The following is a 19,735-nucleotide window of genomic DNA, read 5'->3' as shown; positions in this document are numbered from 1 at the left end:
GATGCCCCTTGGACCTAGACTTGGCGCTCCGGTACCGCTTGCCGTGCGGTAGTAGAGAGAACAGTCTATGACTAGGGTGGCTGAAGTCTTTTTAGGGCCTTCCTCTGACACCGCCTGGTATAGAGGTCCTGGATGGCAGCACTGATTGGGGGTGGCTTAGCCCTTTCCACACAGCCTCTCACCCACTAGGCTGAATTTGTTTTGCGTTAAAGTATGTTTTATATTTGGGGCGGCTATAGAAAATTCCGCACCCACTTCCAGTCAACCCTGCAGGGATGGTACTTCCTTCCCCTACACTATTAAGTAAGCACACCTGCACTTAATCAATGCTGATACCGCTTGGGAGATGTTATGTGCTAATATAGACTTTCCTATTATTTTCACCTGGATGATTAATTTACTAAGTTTGTCCTCTTTCCATTTGGTGTTGACGTCATTGGTCAGTGTGATTTCTTTGCATGGTGTTTGACAACTGCCTTTGTAAGCTTGCTTTCGTCAATGTTGAGCTACCTTTGTATATATATGACGTGTTTAGCTATTATTCATTCTGTTGTACTGATGCAGTCTATTCCAACTGTCATCCTGATTTAATAAATGGCTACCCTCTCATTGTGTTTTTGCAGACATGCCCATTGCGTTGCCTCCCACACACCCCCTTAGTTTCTTTGAGCTATTTTTTCCGATGGGGAAACCTTCAGGGTGAAATTATACCTGCTTTGCATATGACCCCTAATGAATGACAACTAGGTCACGAAAGCTCTCTATCAATAAGGAGGTTGTTGGGCAGCATATCACAGACCAGATAACTCCAGGAACGCTGTAAAATGAAGAAAGTTTAAGTAATCAATATGCCTTGCTAAATACTGGCTCCTTGGGTTTACGTGATACGTTACCTGGCTGGTTGGAAAAGTCGATCAATTAATGAGACAGCAGCAGCTAACTGTCGTTAGCTCAATACTCCATGTGTGTTTAGATAATACATCAACAACCAACGTGATGCATGTGTTTTAGGCGATGCACACTGGCAGGGATTATAGTCAGCTAGCTACAACATAAATTCCTTCAGGACAAGTACAGACTAACAGACTAGCTTGTTGCTGATACTGTAGCCTACGTTAGCTACCTACGACGTACGTTAAGCTGTCAATGTCAACGCAAAATCGAAATGTGGTATTCCAAAGCCAAATTCAGTGTTTCAAAACATGTAATAATTCACCCCTCACGCACAGCTACATCAAACGTTAAAATACATCAGATAAATCCATTTTAATTTTAAGAATAACAGTCCTACCTTGAATGTATTTATTATATTTAACTAGCTAGCGGCAACCGGAAGCCGAGATGCGCAGGGAAACAAACGTCGATTGTTGATGACGTTTAAACAGTCACACGAGGCCTGTAGCCAGTTAAACAAGTCAGCTGTTGTATTTTTTAAAACAAAACATGGTAAGTCGTACGCTAACTTATCAAAATACAAGTCCATCATTTAAATATAGACCGTGGTTCTTGATTCAGCAGTTGGAATAATTTAAAATGTATTTCAATTGATGGGAGTTCGTATTCCTTTTTTTGCTCTGCTAGCTTACAGTAGTCACTTGACTTGAGCTAACTGAGGTGTGCATTTTTGCATAAACTTAGCAAACGCTATTCTTTATTTCTGACTTTTATTTCCATATGTTTACTTTAGGGGAAACGGAAGACAAAGAAGTTCGCTTCAATGAAGAGAATGATAAGCTTGAAAGATCCGAGAATGTGAGTTTCTGCCAATGATGTTAGCTAGCACGAATATGAATCATTCACACCGTCTAGTTTGACTGATAAACCATGCCAACTTTGTGGATTAGCTAATCGTCAAACTAACAAGTTGGCATGGATTGTCAGAAATATTGTAGATGGCTAGATAGCTAGCTTCCTAAGACTCACTCATTTCTTTAGTTTGACTAAGACATACTTTATCATGATCTATTCCAGTTGAGTCCTCATGGTATTGACTCTGAGTTTCTTTAGAAAAGAGAAAGATCGTGCCAAAGTACAAGAGACAAAGAAAAAGGATCCATCAGAAATAAAGGAAAAAGAAGTGTAAGTAGCTTCACAAGTAGGCTGGTTGCCATCTCTGTTCAGCTATTAGAATCTACTCCTTGCCACTCCTTTCATTTGCCAAAGAGACTGGCCTTTCAGCAATCGTCAAATAGGAACATTCTATCGTTAATGAGCCCGAGGAGATCAGAGGATTTTATCCTGATTTGATAACTCTCACAGCTATCATCCAATCACGTTTATACAAATTAAACTTGGGAAAACGTTCTATCTTAATTCATACATTTGATTGTAAACATTAGAACATTGGGCATTATGATGTAATACATTTCCTTGTAAACATACACATTGGGCGCATGGAGAATAGAGGATTCCCGTTTATTTCATTTTTGCCACCAGCCAATGTGATTTCATCACACCAGAGAAGTTCTCGCCATTCAAACTTCCCGGCCTGTTCATTGTGAACGCTGTAGCCAATTTTATATTCAGCAAGCAAGGTGCTCTCTTTCCTCATGTATGTATATATGTGTGTATATTTATTTATTTGAATTGCTCAAAATAAGCAACCAAACTATATTGCTACTTCTGGGACATGCATTGGGCTAGGCGTCTAGTTCAATAGCTATAAGAGCAATAGAGAGCGGATGGAAGAAGCCAGTGGAGATGCATCAATTGCGCAAGAAGGGAACAGTGAAGACATGTGTAAGTTAAAGTTACTTCATTGGCTGGGCTATTAATCCACCATTTGTATCCTAGCTTACTACAGTTTAGCATTATGTATAATGTAGCATATGCCTACTTTTTGATGGACTACAGCCAAGATTTGAAGGTGGGCCTAGGTTCTGAATACGTTTTTAGGAAGAAATATGATTTGTGAGTGTCAGATGCTCTGGTGGCTTTGATTGATGGGTCATTTTACGTTGTCTGTGAGTTTGAATTCTCTCAATATCCATTCAGAAAGTTTTCTAAAGTAACCTGTCTGTACTCCATCTCTCAATAAGAGCGGAGGGACAAATAATATAACTGAAATGAACATAACAAAATTGTAAAAATGTAAGCAGGTCATGATGATCAGCATATGTGCGAGGAATGACGACAGGTGCCAGTTTTGCGTTTCTTTTCTCTCATTAGTGGGATGTAGCTGAAGAAAACACAGCTCGATAGAATCTTGTAGGCTAATATTTTCCTTATTATTTCTCTCTCATTACGGAGTTCTCTCTAGCTACTTTGAGCACTGGATGCCGAAAGGCCAGTCTCTTTGGCAAATGCAAGGAGTGGAATGTTAGCTAAAAAGACTGGTACCCAGACTACTTCACAAGTATCAGAACAAACAAATGCAAATGTACCCATAACTCTTAACTAATATTCTGTATATTGTGGACACATGATTGATTATAGGTCGATACCTTCTTACTGTGTGTTTACACATTCATTTTCCTACCTGCAGTCCAAAATATCCATCATGCCTGTTCTTCCAGTACAACACTCAGCTTGGTCCCCCTTATCACATCCTGGTCGACACCAATTTCATCAACTTCTCCATCAAGGCTAAACTGGACATAGTTCAGTCAATGATGGACTGCCTGTATGCCAAGTGTGAGTATCTGGCAAAGTTTATTCAGCGTGAACTCAGTTAATGTAACTAAGGAATAACTGGTGTATTTTTTAATTATACTCTTGCTTGTTATCAAGGTATCCCATGCATCACAGACTGTGTAATGGCTGAGATAGAGAAACTGGGGATGAAGTATAGAGTAGCTCTGAGGTAACTAGCTGTTGTGAAGACCAACATCCAGATACACCACAGACATTCTGACACATACACACACGTTCTGAGGGTATTATCAACGTTCCATAGGGAAGGTATATGACGGATGCATTTTCTGCCTCTGTAGGATAGCCAAGGATCTTCGGTTCGAACGACTGCCATGCACCCACAAAGGAACATACGCCGATGACTGCTTAGTTCAAAGGGTAACCCAGGTAATGTAGTTTAATCTACTAAATTGACAATGTATTACATTAGGGAAACTCTTTAGTCATTAGAGCACTGTGGTTTTATACCAGAGAAGAACACCAATTCAATCATGTATCTTTCACAGCACAAGTGCTACATCCTGGCAACTGTGGACAGGGACCTGAAGAGAAGGATCAGAAAGATCCCAGGAGTACCCATCATGTACATCTCCAACCATAGGTCAGAATTAACATCAGATTATCAGTGTTCAATGGGTCATTTGTGGTTATCCCTGTGTTTATAGCTAGTTTCTCTTTCTCTCATATAAAATGTCTTATACCATGATCTTTAAACCATGTTTAACTGTAATATTTTTCACAGGTTCAACATTGAAAGAATGCCTGATGACTATGGTGCTCCAAGATTCTAATATTCAGTTGATGGAATTGAAATTCTAGTTGGACTGTGGCTTTTGTCGGGGAGGTTTTGATTTGTTTACCTGCTTATTGTATATTGTTGAAGGACTTGAGTTTATGCTCTACAGTTTAAGCAGAAATGGATGACATTTTGCAAATTTAATGACTGGTGTATTTCTTACTATTCCGAAACTGTTTTTCACTTTGTTCCATAAAAGTACACATACATTCTGTCAAAGTGTGAAAGTTGTAATAAATTAATGAAAGAATAGTCAAATGTATCCAGTATTTTTTCTATCATAGTGTGAAGAGGTAGGCTATACGTCATTAGTCCTGGAGAGTGCATTTATTATAAACCCTTAAATTTCGCTGCTTGTAAAGTATCCAAGAATGATGCCAATAAAATCAGTTTGCTGTTAAATTGTCTACCTGCCCACTTTTGTGCTGGCATTACATCAAGTTTTTGCAAACCCTTGCATTTCATAGTCTACCTGCGTTGGACTAGTAACCGAAAGGTTGCAAGATCGAATCCACGAGTTGACAAGGTAAAGATCTGTCGTTCTGTCCCAGAACAAGGCAGTTAATCCACTGTTCCCACGCCGTCATTGAAAATAAGAATTTGTTCTTAACTGACTTGCCTAGTTTAAATAAAGGAAAATTACAATTTGTCTGTTACAGCGGGGGAAATGTGTAGCTTGTTGAAAATGTAATCCGTCAGCGCATGCGCAGCTGCTATAGATCTGGGAGTGTCTGAGCGGCTCTATATTGTAGCAGGCATGAGATTAGCTCTCGCTACTCTGTAGCCATGGGCGTTCAAACTGGACTGATTTGGACTGACACGAACAATATTGTGTCGTAAAATGGACTAGACTGGAATGCGGGCACCAACTAAGCGGAGTGTCGAAGAAATGTGATCGTATTCAATCTATCCCGGCGTTTTGGATATAGACCGAATGACCTCTGGGATAACGGTGCCGGGTATTAGTGGTTTTTAATACAGTAGTTTGTTGTCTGTATACCCTTTTGGAAGATGCTATTTCCCCCCCTAATGTTGTAGGCATGTGTTTTCACCATTTTCCAATGTGCTTAGTTCAACCTCATTGTTGAAGTCTTATTTTCATGATGCCTAAAAACTCATGCCTTTTCTAGTTTTAATAATATATTGTCTAGTTTCAGTATTTCAATGATTTACTTGACTTAACCTGCATCGTAGAGATCATTGTGATGTTTCTAAAGTGCCAATAACATTATCGATCAGACATGACTTGATGTAGGCTAGCTATAATTCCCTTTAATCTCTGCTTTTGCAACAATTTTTTTTTTGAACTCATCTGACATAAGTGGACAATTGTAACAACTAGTGTAGCTTTAACTTCGCATTTGTGTGGAACATACGATTGTGTGCCATTTTGTTCATAAGAGGTACAGTATTTGAATTTGGAGACTGATACAGCCTGCAGTTTTGCAAAGTTCTACATATCCAGCGTGTCATGAATTGCTCATGTTTCTCACCTGCTGTGGGAGTGTTACTTGCTGAGAAACTGCAATCAGATTGACAGTTAAAGGGCAGGGCACATAGGCTGTAAACCATCTGTGCCAGGTTCCAGGACTGGGGTCCCTTGTGTGGGGGGATGCTAAGGACCACAGTAGGGTGTGTGGGGGTGGAGGAGAGAGATGAGGATGAAGGTGAAGAGGATTTGCGGGACGGAGGGGTGCCCTTCTTCGTAAACAGGGGAGGCCTACCGGTGGATGAGGAGACTTGGGAGCAGATGTGGAGGCATGTGGCCCGGATTCACCCTAATGGGGAGGCCATAGGGACACGCATCCGGGGAGCCAGTGATCTGCCCAAGGTAAGAGCAGGTGAAGTCCTCACCTAGACACCCTACTCTGTTGTTTTCAGTTTGACAGCTCTACAGACTACACTCAGTCTATTTCAACAATGTGAAAGTAAAAAAGAATCAGCTTTTCTTCCCACTAGTATATAGCGTTCAATATGTATCCTAGTCACATTTATTTACAGTAAACTATCATTCAAGATAAACGTGCAGTAAACTGTTCAGGAGGATATATTGTCCCATAGCATAGGCCTAGTATATGATACTACATGCTTAATTCGATTCGCACTAGAGATTGAGTGAAGATAACCCACTATGCAGAATGTTTGTAACTGACTCAGTTACGACTCTTCAGATAACAAGTGGATGAAGCTGTCAAAATATGCAGCATTTCAAACCACACAGATACACATGCAGTCATAACATGCCACTAGATGTACAAGTGCTGTCCTTTCCAGATGAGGTTAAATGCTGCCTCTGTGCTCCTAAGGAATTCCATTATATATTAAATTAATGTAGCATTGTGAGACTTGCTATATGGAACAATTAAGATAATGACCATGCCCATAAAGGATGGTTGTTAAGTTAAACAAGAGGACATTCTCCAGCTCTGTGAATATAGGGATTGTGCGATACTAATGCTTCTGGTTGTGCTCTGCCCCATAGATTCCTATACCGAGTGTGCCTACATACCAGCCAACCACCAGTATCCCACAGCGCCTGGAAGCCATACAGAAATACATCAGGGACTTGCAGTATCCTTTGCCTGGAATGGTAGAACTGCTTGGTCACTATTGCCAAGCTCTGGACCAATGATGAATAGCCCAGGTATCCTAGATAAAGCTGTGACTGTTCATTGGAGCTGTTGTTGGTCATTGTCAGTCTCTGTATGATTGTTTATCCCAACCTGTCAGTCTAGATAACAGTTTAGGTACGTCAACAAAATGTACAGTAGGTTGATTATACATTAATTAATGTGCAAAGATGTTAAATTCCATGCCTGACGCTAACACACTGTGCTCTGGGTTGGAATTCAAGATATGTCTCCTGAAATATGTGTTAGCCATGCACTCTATGTATTTATAGATAATTCATAGATATAGGCACAAGCTGATTTCATGCAAATGGAAACTGGGCCACACAGTAGATGTACTGAAGAAGATTATGGTGATTGGTAACTCACTGAGGTCCTTTGTAGCTCAGTTGGTAGAGCATGGCGCTTGTAACACCAGGGTAGTGAGTATGATTCCCGGGACCACCCATATGTAAAATGTATGCAAGCATGACTAAGTCGCTTTGGATAAAAGTGTCTGCTAAAGGGCATATATATATAACCAGTAAAATAGTTTACTATTATTTACTCTTACTTACATTGATATTGTCATAAAAGAATAAGTATGTCACATCTCAGAATGTAGGCCATGTTTAGACTATAATCTATTTTGAGCATAAACATTAGTATCGCTCAGCTCAAGAAGCTCATCCATAATTCACAAACGAGGAACTATGAATATCAGAAAGCACTTAACGGGGTTCATTCCCCATGAGAATACGTTCAGTGCACAACCCAGAGGGTCTGTTGTGTTTGGACATTTCCCATATTGTTTCACTCCCTCTGCATTTGTATGTACACTGAACAAAAATATAAAAGCAACATGTAAAGTGCTGGTCCCATGTTTCATGAGCTGAAATAAAAGATCCCAGAAATGTTCCATACTCATAAAAGCTAATTTCTCACAAATTTGTTTACATCCCACTTAGTGAGCATTTCTCCTTTGTCAAAATAATCCATCCATCTGACAGCTGTGGCATATAAAGAAGCTATTTAAACAGCATTATCATTACACAGGTGCCCCTTGTGCTGGGGACAATAAAAGGCCACTGTAAAATGTGGAGTTTTGTCACACAACACAATGCCACAGATGTCTCAAGTTGAGGGAGCGTGCAGTTGGCATGCTGACTGCAGGAATGTTCACCAGAGCTGTTGCCTGAGAATTTAATGTTTATTTCTCTACCATAAGCCGCCTCCAACGTCGTTTTAGAGAATTTGGCAGTACGTCCAACGTTACCTCAGACCACATGTATGGTGTCATTTGGGGGAGCGGTTGCTGATGTCAATGTTGTGAAGGAGTGCCCCATGGTGGCGGTAGGGTTATGGTATGGGCAGGCATAAGTCACAGACACAATTGCATTTTATCGATGGCAATTTGAATGCACAGAAATACCGTGATGAGATCTGAGGCCCATTGTGAGGCCCATCTTTTTTTTTAAAGGTATCTGTGACCAACAGACACATATCTGTATTCCTAGTCATGTACAATTCGTATATTATGGCCTAATGCATTTATTTCAATTGACTGATTTCCTCAGAACTGTAACTCAGTAAAATCTTTGAAATTGTTGCATTTATATTTTGGTACAGTTTACTTAACAATATCCTACAGGTACAATCACACGGGAACACAGTTTTTTGAAATCAAGAAGAGCAGGCCTCTTACTGCGTAAGTTTCACAGTTTCTTCTATCCCATTCCTGTTTCCTAATATTTTATTTTAGCTTAGCTCTTAGATTATCCTGAGTGGATCAAGGCCTTGTAGGGATATTGTAAATGTCAGACAGTAAGCAACATGATAGCTACCTGCCAGAGAGAATCTCAGGGTTTGGTGAAATAGCTTTTCCTGGGGCCGCAGACAGAGGAAGTAGCTATGCATGTTTACCAATTGCTTTCATATTATGCTGATCATGACAGAAGCTGAAGGAATTGGATATCTGAATCGGCTGTATGTCTGTTGCACCCAAGGGCTTTGCGACCAGGAACTGTTTTCATAGCCTAATAGGATCTGTTTCCCCGGCAGAAGCTTCTAATGCATTTTGCTTACTCGGTTTTTGACATTTAGCACCAGATGGTTTTATTTCAATGTCTCATGCAAAATGCCAGTCTTAATAATCAAATGTATTTATTTTTCCTAAAGGAGTTAGTCATTTTCCCTTTGCATACACAAAGATAACCTGTAATATGTAAAGTGTTTTTCAGGCCTTTTAGAATCCATGTTTATAATTTCTACCTTTTAGAGTAGACTATTTTGTTGCCTTGCTTTCAGGTGTATTCTAACCCTCATTCTGTGTAGGTTGATGGACATCGCCAAGGAGATGACCCGGGAGTCACTGCCAATCAAGTGTTTGGAGGCTGTGATCCTTGGGATGTATCCTTTCCTTTAAATAGCTTAGGTGTTCCATGTGAAAACTGTAATGACTTTCTTATGCAGCTATCATTTTTCTCTCATCTACTACACTCAGCAGCACAAGATGTGTCAATGGGGTGATAAATGATGACCTGGAAATGTTGTTTTCCAACTGAGTGCTTGTGGGAAGCTAAAAAAATAACCTGGAGTGATGCCTCAGTGTGGTATCTTTTATTTTAGCTCAGTGTGGTATCTTTTATTTTAGCTCAGTGTGGTATCTTTTATTTTAAATCCCTGTGGTAACAGGGATTTAGAGACAAAGCTTTATGGGCACAATCAGGGCATTCAAGTATTATGTGATTAGAACTGACTAGTGTGCTCACAGTCTGAGACTACTGTATGCAGACGAATGTATTCTTGTCTTAAAAACAGATTAGTGGAGCTTTTGTTGTTTATGTTACCCTGTAAAGGGGCACTCCAGTTGGAGCATGCAACCAGGGTCAGTGATAAGGTTTTTCAATGTCCTTGACCTTGCCTGTCCCAGTTACCTTACCAACAGCATGTCGGGTGTGGAGCGCTTCCCCCTCAGCTTTAAGACGCAGTTCTCAGGGAACCACTTCTGCCACATTGTGCTGGGGGTGCACAGCGGGGGCCGCTTTGGGGCACTGGGCATCAGTCGGCGGATGGACCTCATGTTCAAACCCCTGGAGTTCCGAACACTGGCTGACCTGGTGCAGGAGTTTGATGGGGCCTACAGGGGTTACTGGCACACCCTGAGGAAGGTGAAGATTGGCCAGTATGTGTCCCATGACCCCCACAGTGTGGAGCAGATAGACTGGAAACACTCCATACTAGACGTGGATAAGCTGACCAAGGAGGAAATGAGGAGAGAGTTGGAGAGACACACCCGGGACATGAGGATGAAGGTAAAGGACCCAGGGACACAGAGACCATGTGTTAGAGTACAGGAATGTGATGGGATGTACAGAACATGTGCACACATCTGGGGACTGAGATGGAAAAATGCCTATGAGCCAAACCATGTTAGGGATCCATGAAACAAACCTGTCAGCTTCCTAGGATTCTAGTGATTGCATTAGGTCCAACTGGCACTGAACTCCTAGTTTGTAGACTTCCACAGTACCAGTATGGAATTTAGATTTGTGTCAAATTAAATTGGGATACATCTGAGCTCCATGTGTTTGATTCATGTGATGGGGAAGCACCAGGGGAATTTTAATGTGAATCCTTTCTGAGCAGATGGAAAGCCCCTGTTAATCACTGAGATTCTGACTCCTTTTGACCCTCCGTCTCATCATACATGATGACATGGAGTTGACCTGCCATTTCAGTAGCTATACTCCTCAAATGATGACCTCATGCGCTATCATCCCAAACCGTAATGAAAGGATCCTTAACGCAGGGCCCTGTGTATAATAAAACTAATGTGATGGTTTTGTTCTGCTCGGTTGTGCGCCATGTATGGCTGCCTCTATCAATCAATGGCTGATATTCTTAGAGAGTGGGTTCTCGCCCATTCACTGGACTCACAATCACATTAAAGATGTGGAGGATTATCCCATCATCACCGTCAACACTGTGCCTCCAGCATGTTAGGGCCTCTCACCGAGCAGCTCACCTTAGTACTACTCTAAGTAATTGAAAGCTGATGATCGGAGTGTTTGTTTGCTACTGACTTTCCTTCCACCTCGCTACTCTGCATTTATTGATGTGCTGTATTTTGAAAGACAAACGTTTAGTAATTGGAGTCTTACTTGAACTGCACTTCTCCTTAGTCTGTACAGAGGATATGACCAGAACTGTTTGTGTACCTCGTTTGTATTTCCCCTTGTTGTTAATGTGAGGTAAACAGAACTGTGTGATTGTCTTTCAGATTGGGAAGGCTGCGACCACTTCACCCACCAAAGACAGGAAGAGTAACATGGGCTCGCCCCACCGTAACCCGGGCAGCCCCATGCGCAGGAACAGCCGCATCGAGAGACGGTAATACTGATTGTGCACTATAGTCAGATATCAGGAGATGCTTAGTCTCACTATAGTCTCTCTGACAATACAGTAAATACTCATTAGGTCAATAAACAAGGTGCTAGCTGTAGTGGAGAGGGCTCTGCACTGATCTGAACAAGCACTAGAGGCTAGATGTCCTATGACGTAGTCCAAGAGGATTCTCTGAACAGTAATCTTTGTTGTAATCTGTCATGAGAAGTCATATCTTTTTTTCTTTTTGGGGGGGTGTACAGTCCATCAGGAGAGAAGAAAGTTCTTGATCCGAAGTCACCTCCAGACATGAATGGATATCAGATTCGAGTGTGAGGAAGATTTCACTTCATAAAATCATCCTGCAAAACAAGACCGTAGAATGGTAGGGTTCTGTCCAACTAAAGGTTAGTTCTGGGGAATGGGCTTTTGTGTTCAGATTCGAAATAGGTTTGTACTGTGTAAGCAATTTATTTAGGGTATTTTGCATTCAACAAACGTGAGGTATACTGTACAGAGCATGGCCATGTCAAAGACTGATTTTTGACTAAATGTAAATTCAAAGCCTATAATTCTAAGTTCTCACAATGCTCAACTTTGGGGATATCAGTCGTTTTACACAGCCAAATCCATTTCAATTAACTTGCCTAACTGGTTGGCCTATTCACAAGATCTCTTTGAAAAATAGACAACTTCTCTCCAAAAATGTGGCATGGGCCATTCATCAGCCCTGTGGTTCTTTGTTGTTACCAGGCTTTTTGTAAAGCCAGAAGCTTGGTAGTGTAGTCCATTCTACAATAGGATTGGTTCAGACAGCATTTAAGGGTCAAACAGGCATTGATCATGTTTTTAAAGATGTACTGTAGGGTTTTGTTAATATGCAATATTACATTTGGCTTATTTCTTAATGTGTAAAGTGGTGCAATTGGAAATATCATAGAAGATATCTATGTTGTCAATCAGTTATTAAGAATAACAATTATTGTGAGGATTATGTGCAATCTGTGTCTCCATGTCGTACTGTAAGTGTGTAAATACATTGAACCTTTAACCTGTTAGCCCTGCTGGACAGTAACTGCTTTTCTAGTGACTAGTTTGCAATCCACTTACCTTGTGCCTTTTAGGAACATTTTAATAGACAGTGATAAAGAAAACAAGTATTACTGGGTTATTAATAGTTTTTTCAATTTCACTAGGAAAATACACTGTACAATCCATCTACTCTATCCCAAATAGATGGTAAATTGAGCTATCAACACCTTACCCTGTGTTTCTGTGTTCTGCTATGGATATGATGCGCGTGATTGAATATTGGGTAATTCAGTGTACAGTAGTCTATTTAAACCTTTCAAAGCATGAAAAGTGTGATATGTTTTAGGATAGTAAGAGAAAGTGGTCACTGTGGTCAACAGAATTTTTGAATTCTGGGGTCACTCACAAGACAAAATTTCATTCTCACAAAATGACTGTGCAACTAAGTGCGATTGATGAAGTTGCAGCTGATATGGTTTGACATTATTTTGGGAGAAAGAGAGATATTTTGAAGGCAGCAGTTACTTTTTTTATATTGACATGGTCTGATATTTTTGCTTTCGTACAGTATAAATAACATTATTCTTATTATCTTAACACATAGCCTTATTGTGGTTGTCTAGCTCTATTTAATATTTACCATTTTTATTAAAGGTGCAATGAGATTTGTTTACAATATTCTCATCTTCATTTTTAAATGACATTTAGGCCAGAGCACTTGAGAAATTGGAGTCTGCACCATTTGTTAAAATAGTGCCTCAGAGCACATTGATTGGTTGGGATTCCTTGATCCTCTTTCATTTTAACATAGAGGTTGTTGTCTTGTACCAAAATATTATATGACCTTTTATCACTACGTAGGACTTCCTATTTATTTAGAAATAAACTCTCCTCGCCTCTCTCCCCATTAATCTGTTGTTGTGTTGATTTAGCTGACTTATGTCATGGGTCAGATGCCTGTGAGGTTATTAGAGCTTCAGCTACATTAAGAGATCTACAAAATGCAACAATGGATCAAATGTAGAGCTAAAATCAATTAATACAGTTATCAAACAGTGTGCCGAGACATGGAGGGCACACTGCCAGTCTACATACCAACCAAGAGTCCAAATTGGGCAGTGTGCACTCATCTGAAATACCTCTGCCACACACAGACGGACAATACAAAGAATAAACGACGAGCAATAAACATTTCCTCCTTTGATTGTCTACAAAGAAACCTTAATACAAATCCCATACTGAGGATCTGTGCACTAGGGGACTATACATTTATAAGACAATGAACAAAGACATCTGCTTGCAGCCACACTAATTAGAATAACATTTTCTGTATCTTCTCTGTTGCATGCTGGTACACTGTGAGAACTCCTAGCCCATTTTGGGCATAACTATATATCACAGCAGGTTTTTTAATATCCTTTTTTTCTCTGCAATTTTGTTTTTGTTCCTTAGTGCAAAGATGTGATGATGTCACTGAGATTTTATCTAAGGTGGAATAACAAGAAATATTGTAACCAGAAATCACCTGTACGGCTTTGTGACACTTGAAACTGAAATAAACAAGCAACTGGTATTTGACTAGATTTGTTGAAAATAAATGGTGTAACATTGAGTGATTATCGTACCTCTTTTCCCATTCAGCAAATGCTTTATTTTTTTTGGTACTGTGCTGGCTGTCTGCAGTGCACTGTACTGACGCCCAGGGATCCTGCTGCACATAATCAATTAAGTCTAATGGAAGCCTCACTGGATGGATAGTCTACCTGACAGCACTGCAATCGGCTAACAAGGCTTAACTAATGAATCGCTGCCAACCTGACACATTTCATCATATCATGGGAGCACAGAGGACTGCCATGGTTGCTGCTCTCCTGAACACCCAGCCTCTCTTTAACAGGGGAAATCCATACATGATGTAATGTTTTGTGTTCAGACCAGGGAGAGATGGCAAGACTTTGATAGCTCTCATACAGCACAAGAGTACTGGTGACTGTTCTCTTATGAAATTGCTCCTGTTAGTGTAAGTTATTGCCGAATGTACTGAATGTATAGCTAGCCGAATATACCGAATGTACTGAATGTGTAGCTAGCCGAATATACCGAATGTACTGAATGTATAGCTAGCCGAATGTGATGAATGTATAGCTAGCCGAATATACCGAATGTACTGAATGTATAGCTAGCCGAATATACCGAATGTGATGAATGCATAGCTAGCCGAATATACCGAATGTACTGAATGTATAGCTAGCCGAATATACCGAATGTGATGAATGCATAGCTAGCCGAATATACCGAATGTACTGAATGTATAGCTAGCCGAATGTACTGAATGTATAGCTAGCCGAATATACCGAATGTGATGAATGTATAGCTAGCCGAATATACCGAATGTGATGAATGCATAGCTAGCCGAATATACCGAATGTACTGAATGTATAGCTAGCCGAATGTACTGAATGTATAGCTAGCCGAATGTACTGAATGTATAGCTAGCCGAATGTACTGAATGTATAGCTAGCCGAATATACCGAATGTACTGAATGTATAGCTAGCCGAATGTACTGAATGTATAGCTAGCCGAATGTACTGAATGTATAGGTAGCCGAATGTACTGAATGTATAGCTAGCCGAATGTACTGAATGTATAGCTAGCCGAATATACCGAATATACTGAATGTATAGCTTGCCGAATGTACTGAATGTATAGCTAGCCGAATGTACTGAATGTATAGCTAGCCGAATGTACTGAATGTATAGCTAGCCGAATATACCGAATTTACTGAATGTATAGCTTGCCGAATGTACTGAATGTATAGCTAGCCGAATATACCGAATATACTGAATGTATAGCTTGCCGAATGTACTGAATGTATAGCTAGCCGAATATACCGAATATACTGAATGTACTGAATGTATAGCTTGCCGAATGTACTGAATGTATAGCTAGCCGAATATACCGAATATACCGAATGTACTGAATGTATAGCTTGCCGAATGTACTGAATGTATAGCTAGCCGAATATACTGAATGTATAGCTAGCCGAATGTACTGAATGTATAGCTAGCCGAATGTACTGAATGTATAGCTTGCCGAATGTACTGAATGTATAGCTTGCCGAATGTACTGAATGTATAGCTAGCCGAATGTACTGAATGTATAGCTAGCCGAATGTACTGAATGTATAGCTAACCGAATATACCGAATGTACTGAATGTATAGCTAGCCGAATATACCGAATGTACTGAATGTATAGCTAGCCGAATGTACTGAATGTATAGCTAGCCGAATGTACTGAATGTATAGCTTGCCGAATGTACTGAATGTATAGCTAGCCGAATGTACTGAATGTATAGCTAGCCGAATGTACCGAATGTATAGCTAGCCGAATGTACCGAATGTATAGCTAGCCGAATGTACCGAATGTATAGCTAGCCGAATGTACCGAATGTATAGCTAGCCGAATGTACCGAATGTATAGCTAGCCGAATATACTGAATGTATAGCTAGCCGAATATACTGAATGTATAGCTAGCCAAATATACTGAATGCATAGCTTGCCAAATGTACTGAATGCAAAGCTAGCCAAATGTACTGAATGCATAGCTAGCCGAATGTACTGCATGCATAGCTAGCCGAATGTACTGCATGCATAGCTAGCCGAATGTACTGCATGCATAGCTAGCCGAATGTACTGAATGCATAGCTAGCCGAATGTACTGAATGTAGGTATGGCATGTGAAATGTGTTTTAAGAAGTATGGTGCAAGTGCTTTAAGGAATCACAGCTGCAATTGAAGTTACAGTTTGTTAAGTGGGGGTGATGTTGGTAATGTTCAGTGGAAAGAATGATGGAGAACGATTTCAAAAGGTATGAAGGCACTGGGGAAGCCAAAACATAACTCCGGTCTTATCTGAAAGTAGATCCCAGTAGTACCTCCCCCACCTTATCTGCACAGAACTCTTTATGAAATTAAAATACAGAAGGAATAGTGGCCTACTTTTAAAAAACCTACTCACCCATTTCTCCTCAGCGGGTGTGTTTGGTGCCACAGGGGGAATCTTTGTTCGAGCGGCACATTCCCAACTCCTGTACAGGTTTCAAGGTAGATCCAGGAACTGAAGCACTAGGTATTTATTATACTCATATTAACTTTATTAACTCTTTCAGTGATTGATTGTAATGAGATGCAGAAATTACTTCCCTGGAAGAACCTGCTAGAGAAAACATCTGATTTACTGTAGTTAGGCTAAAGTGTCAGACCTTGACATTGTGTCATTCCAGTGAGATATAACTGGAGGTCTTAGTGGTGACAGGAGTCCGTTAGCTGGTCTTTTAGACCAGGGGTTTCCAAACTTTTTCAATCGGGACCCCCCCCTTCCAGCATTGGGGAACATCCTGCGCACTACCTGCACACGCGCTACGTCCATTTCTATGGGTACAATCACTGTTCATGACACAAACTGTTCACATCCCTCTTGTTGGTGGAGAGAATTTTGCAGGTTTAAAGCTTATTTCCTGAAATTCTTCACATTGTCACGGGGTGCAAAGAAAATGTTGCAGTTTGAGCTAATTTTCTTGCAATTCTATAAATGTTACCATGTCTACTGTGTATTCATGTGATATTTCAAGTGATAATTGAACATCTATGGGCCAAAAAAACAAACATTTATTTTTGCTGACATGGTCTATTTCTAACAAGTTCTAAATAGCTCTCTAAGGTATGCAATGACAAGAGGAACTGATTATGCACTACCCAATTTTGAAATGGAACCTTGTGCATTCTATTAAAACATTTTTTTTTGGGGGGGGGGGGGACCCCCGCACCCCCCACAGTTTGAGAACCACTGCTCTAGACTGCATTGTACACACACAGAACCCCTGACTGTGCCCTATCATGCATGAACACTCCCTCCCTGCAATCTGAATGAATAATTCATTCATGCCTCAGCCAGCCACACACATCTTCTCCCTGACAGACAGTGCCTCGCTGGAGCGAGAGATCTCCCATATTAGTGGGTCACTGCCAACATTCAGGTCACAATCTTAAAGGTCCAATGCAGGTAACAATGAAGTGCCTTACTGGGATTGTTTTCAATGGTCAAAAATAGGTTCTTAGCGAAGAGCAATTTCTCAAGCAAGAATTTTGCTAGGACTGCCAGTTATTCGCTGTGAGGTTTAGAACTCTTTCTTATGGTCTATCTATTATCTAATTTACAGCCTGGTGATGTCACCAGGCAGGCCAAAACTCAATCCCATCTAAACAGGCTGACATTTCAGCTCTTACACTAAAAGGGCATTATCATTTTCACAGTATTATTCCAACCTCATAGTGTGGAAATATACACTGTGGCCAGTTTATTAGGTACACCACCCCGTTCACAAAAATAGTTCGCGCCTACAGACAATGAGTCACGTGGCCTGCTATAAAAAAGCAGACAGGCATTGAGGCATTCCGTTACTGTTCGATTGAACGTTAGAATGGGCAAAACGAGTGACCTCAGCGACTTTGAGCGTGGTATGCTCGCCGGTGCCAGGCGCACCTATTCCAGTATCTCAGAAACGGCTAGCCTCCTGGGCTTTTCACGCACGACATTGTCTAGGGTTTACCGAGAATGGTGCGACCAACAAAAAAATTGGAGAATGGCAAGAATTGTGCAAGCTAACAGGTGGGCCACAAACAGGCAAATAATGGCGCAGTACATAAGTGGTGCGCAGAACAGCATCTCGGAACGCACAACTCGTCGGTCCTTGTCACGGATTAACATCATCTCAGCCAGGCAAGACAGGATGTAGATTTTCCCAAAATACTGCCAAACTGATATTGTTATATGGAAAATATGAATTCAATATTTCTATCATTTGAAAAAGAATACTATGACTGGCCCACAGCCAGATGATAAGGGACAAAACACACCACATCATCAAACACAGTTTGTAAAGATTTAAATGTTCTAATTTACTAGTGTAGCAGATTGTTTACTCCGTTTGTTCACAAAATCCCCAAGCAAAATATGAATTTTTAAAATCTAAAAGCGTCATGCATTCAAATCTCAACAGTAAGAGAATTTGTCAAATAAATTCCAACTTTCAACTAAATTTAACCTTTTTGGTTCGTTTTTTCTCTCTATTCATGTAAACAAAAACAATTCTTCAGAGGACATCCCATCCCCTCTCGACCTTGGGATGAGTAGTTTCTCTTCAGGTAGGAAACAACCCTGTGAGCCCAAGGAACCAATTAAGTACAATTATTAACTTATAAAACATGGAATCACACCATGGGAAAATCATGTACAGTTTGAACAAACATTTTTAAATGCTTGACCTCGGTCCTCCTGATTATTAATGGATCACAAACAGGCCAAATTACACAGGGTTTCGGTCCAGCTGGAACCTGGCCAGGAGACTGAGATGGTCCGAAGAGAACAATTCATTGGGTAAACCTTTCATTGACCAGAGATCATCCTCTAATTGGGGGGAGAGACGACCAAGCAGCTTAAAACCTCCGCTCTGCCGTTGACCTCCACCTGAAATAACTTTTCTGTTAAGCCATAGCTCAATTCTTCTTTCTCTATATACTAACTAGACTCAAGGTCAATATCAAAGGCTATTTATGTAATTATTTTGGATATATGCCCCTTACCTTTCTGATCAGCACCAGAATTGCCCTGCCTTGGAGTAGAAGATGTAGTCAACCGTAGCTCCATCCTCAGAGTGCATGGTGGTCACCTCAGCTCAGTCTGTTGCAGGGATGAATTAGCCGTAGGCTGACCGCAGGTTAGGTAGTGGGAGATAGTCTGTCTGAACATGAGAAAGGACCCGGACAATGTTATTACATTTAGCATTTAGCAGGGTGAGTTAAAATCTAATAAGGGAACATTAGATAAACCCTCTCAGTTAGTTGGCCGTCATAATTGCACTGAATAGTAGCCTGCTATTCCTTTTGCAGTTTACCTGACAATGCATGTTTTGTCCAAACCCACGTCTTGACAACTGAATGTGAACTTGCCTTCCTGCCTGCCCATTTGATCGATGCCAAATACATAACTGTGTATAACAGTCGTTCAGCATAGCTAGCTAGCAAAGCGATTCACATTTCTTGCTAACTAACCAAAAGAACACCTGCATCTCTCGCTGTAGCTACCGACAAACAATATGAGGTGAAGTCAGTCACTCACCCCACTACCCCCAATGACAACCGAGGTAAAGACAGTTTCAAGTTGGATATTCGCGCTTTCAAACCACTTGAGCCACAGACTCCAAATAAGTGTCATGATG

At 40.6% G+C, this 19,735-nt stretch overlaps 3 protein-coding genes across 8 annotated transcripts in view; 2 read left to right on the top strand and 1 right to left on the bottom strand.

Moving 5' to 3' along the window:
- Nucleotides 1-1,361, bottom strand: part of LOC139553598 (apoptosis-resistant E3 ubiquitin protein ligase 1-like) — a 31,340-nt gene extending 29,979 nt beyond the window's left edge. For 2 of the 5 annotated variants that reach the window (XM_071366104.1, XM_071366107.1), the window contains exon 1: nt 894-1,259. The gene's annotated coding sequence lies outside the window, so the exon portion shown is untranslated. Of the gene's footprint in view, nt 1-893; nt 1,260-1,291 lie in introns of those variants that run through there. The other 3 variants (XM_071366102.1, XM_071366106.1, XM_071366110.1) reach the window with 3 other exon arrangements.
- LOC139553599 (rRNA-processing protein FCF1 homolog) lies at nt 1,325-4,687 on the top strand. The gene is made up of 8 exons (XM_071366113.1): nt 1,325-1,446; nt 1,688-1,752; nt 2,008-2,079; nt 3,485-3,633; nt 3,730-3,802; nt 3,933-4,020; nt 4,140-4,234; nt 4,376-4,687. Exons 1-8 carry the CDS (start codon nt 1,444-1,446, stop codon nt 4,422-4,424), a joined length of 594 nt encoding a protein of 197 aa, XP_071222214.1. The 5' UTR covers nt 1,325-1,443; the 3' UTR covers nt 4,425-4,687.
- A 469-nt stretch (nt 4,688-5,156) lies between these two features.
- LOC139553597 (tubulinyl-Tyr carboxypeptidase 1-like) lies at nt 5,157-14,068 on the top strand. 2 transcript variants are annotated; one of them, XM_071366101.1, is made up of 8 exons: nt 5,157-5,388; nt 6,011-6,260; nt 6,912-7,000; nt 8,690-8,746; nt 9,373-9,447; nt 9,971-10,352; nt 11,321-11,430; nt 11,688-14,068. In XM_071366101.1, the coding sequence occupies exons 2-8, from the start codon at nt 6,042-6,044 to the stop codon at nt 11,758-11,760; spliced, it is 1,005 nt and encodes a 334-aa protein (XP_071222202.1). In that variant the 5' UTR covers nt 5,157-5,388; nt 6,011-6,041; the 3' UTR covers nt 11,761-14,068. The 2 variants fall into 2 exon arrangements, with proteins under 2 accessions (XP_071222202.1, XP_071222201.1); XM_071366100.1 differs by having other exon boundaries at nt 5,157-6,260.
- The last annotated feature ends 5,667 nt before the right edge of the window (nt 14,069-19,735 follow it).

Source organism: Salvelinus alpinus, chromosome 25 (genome assembly GCF_045679555.1).
Source record: "Salvelinus alpinus chromosome 25, SLU_Salpinus.1, whole genome shotgun sequence".
NCBI lineage: Eukaryota > Metazoa > Chordata > Actinopteri > Salmoniformes > Salmonidae > Salvelinus > Salvelinus alpinus.
The sequence above is the reverse complement of the archived record's forward strand: the minus strand, read 5'-3'. Positions and strand labels throughout refer to the sequence as shown.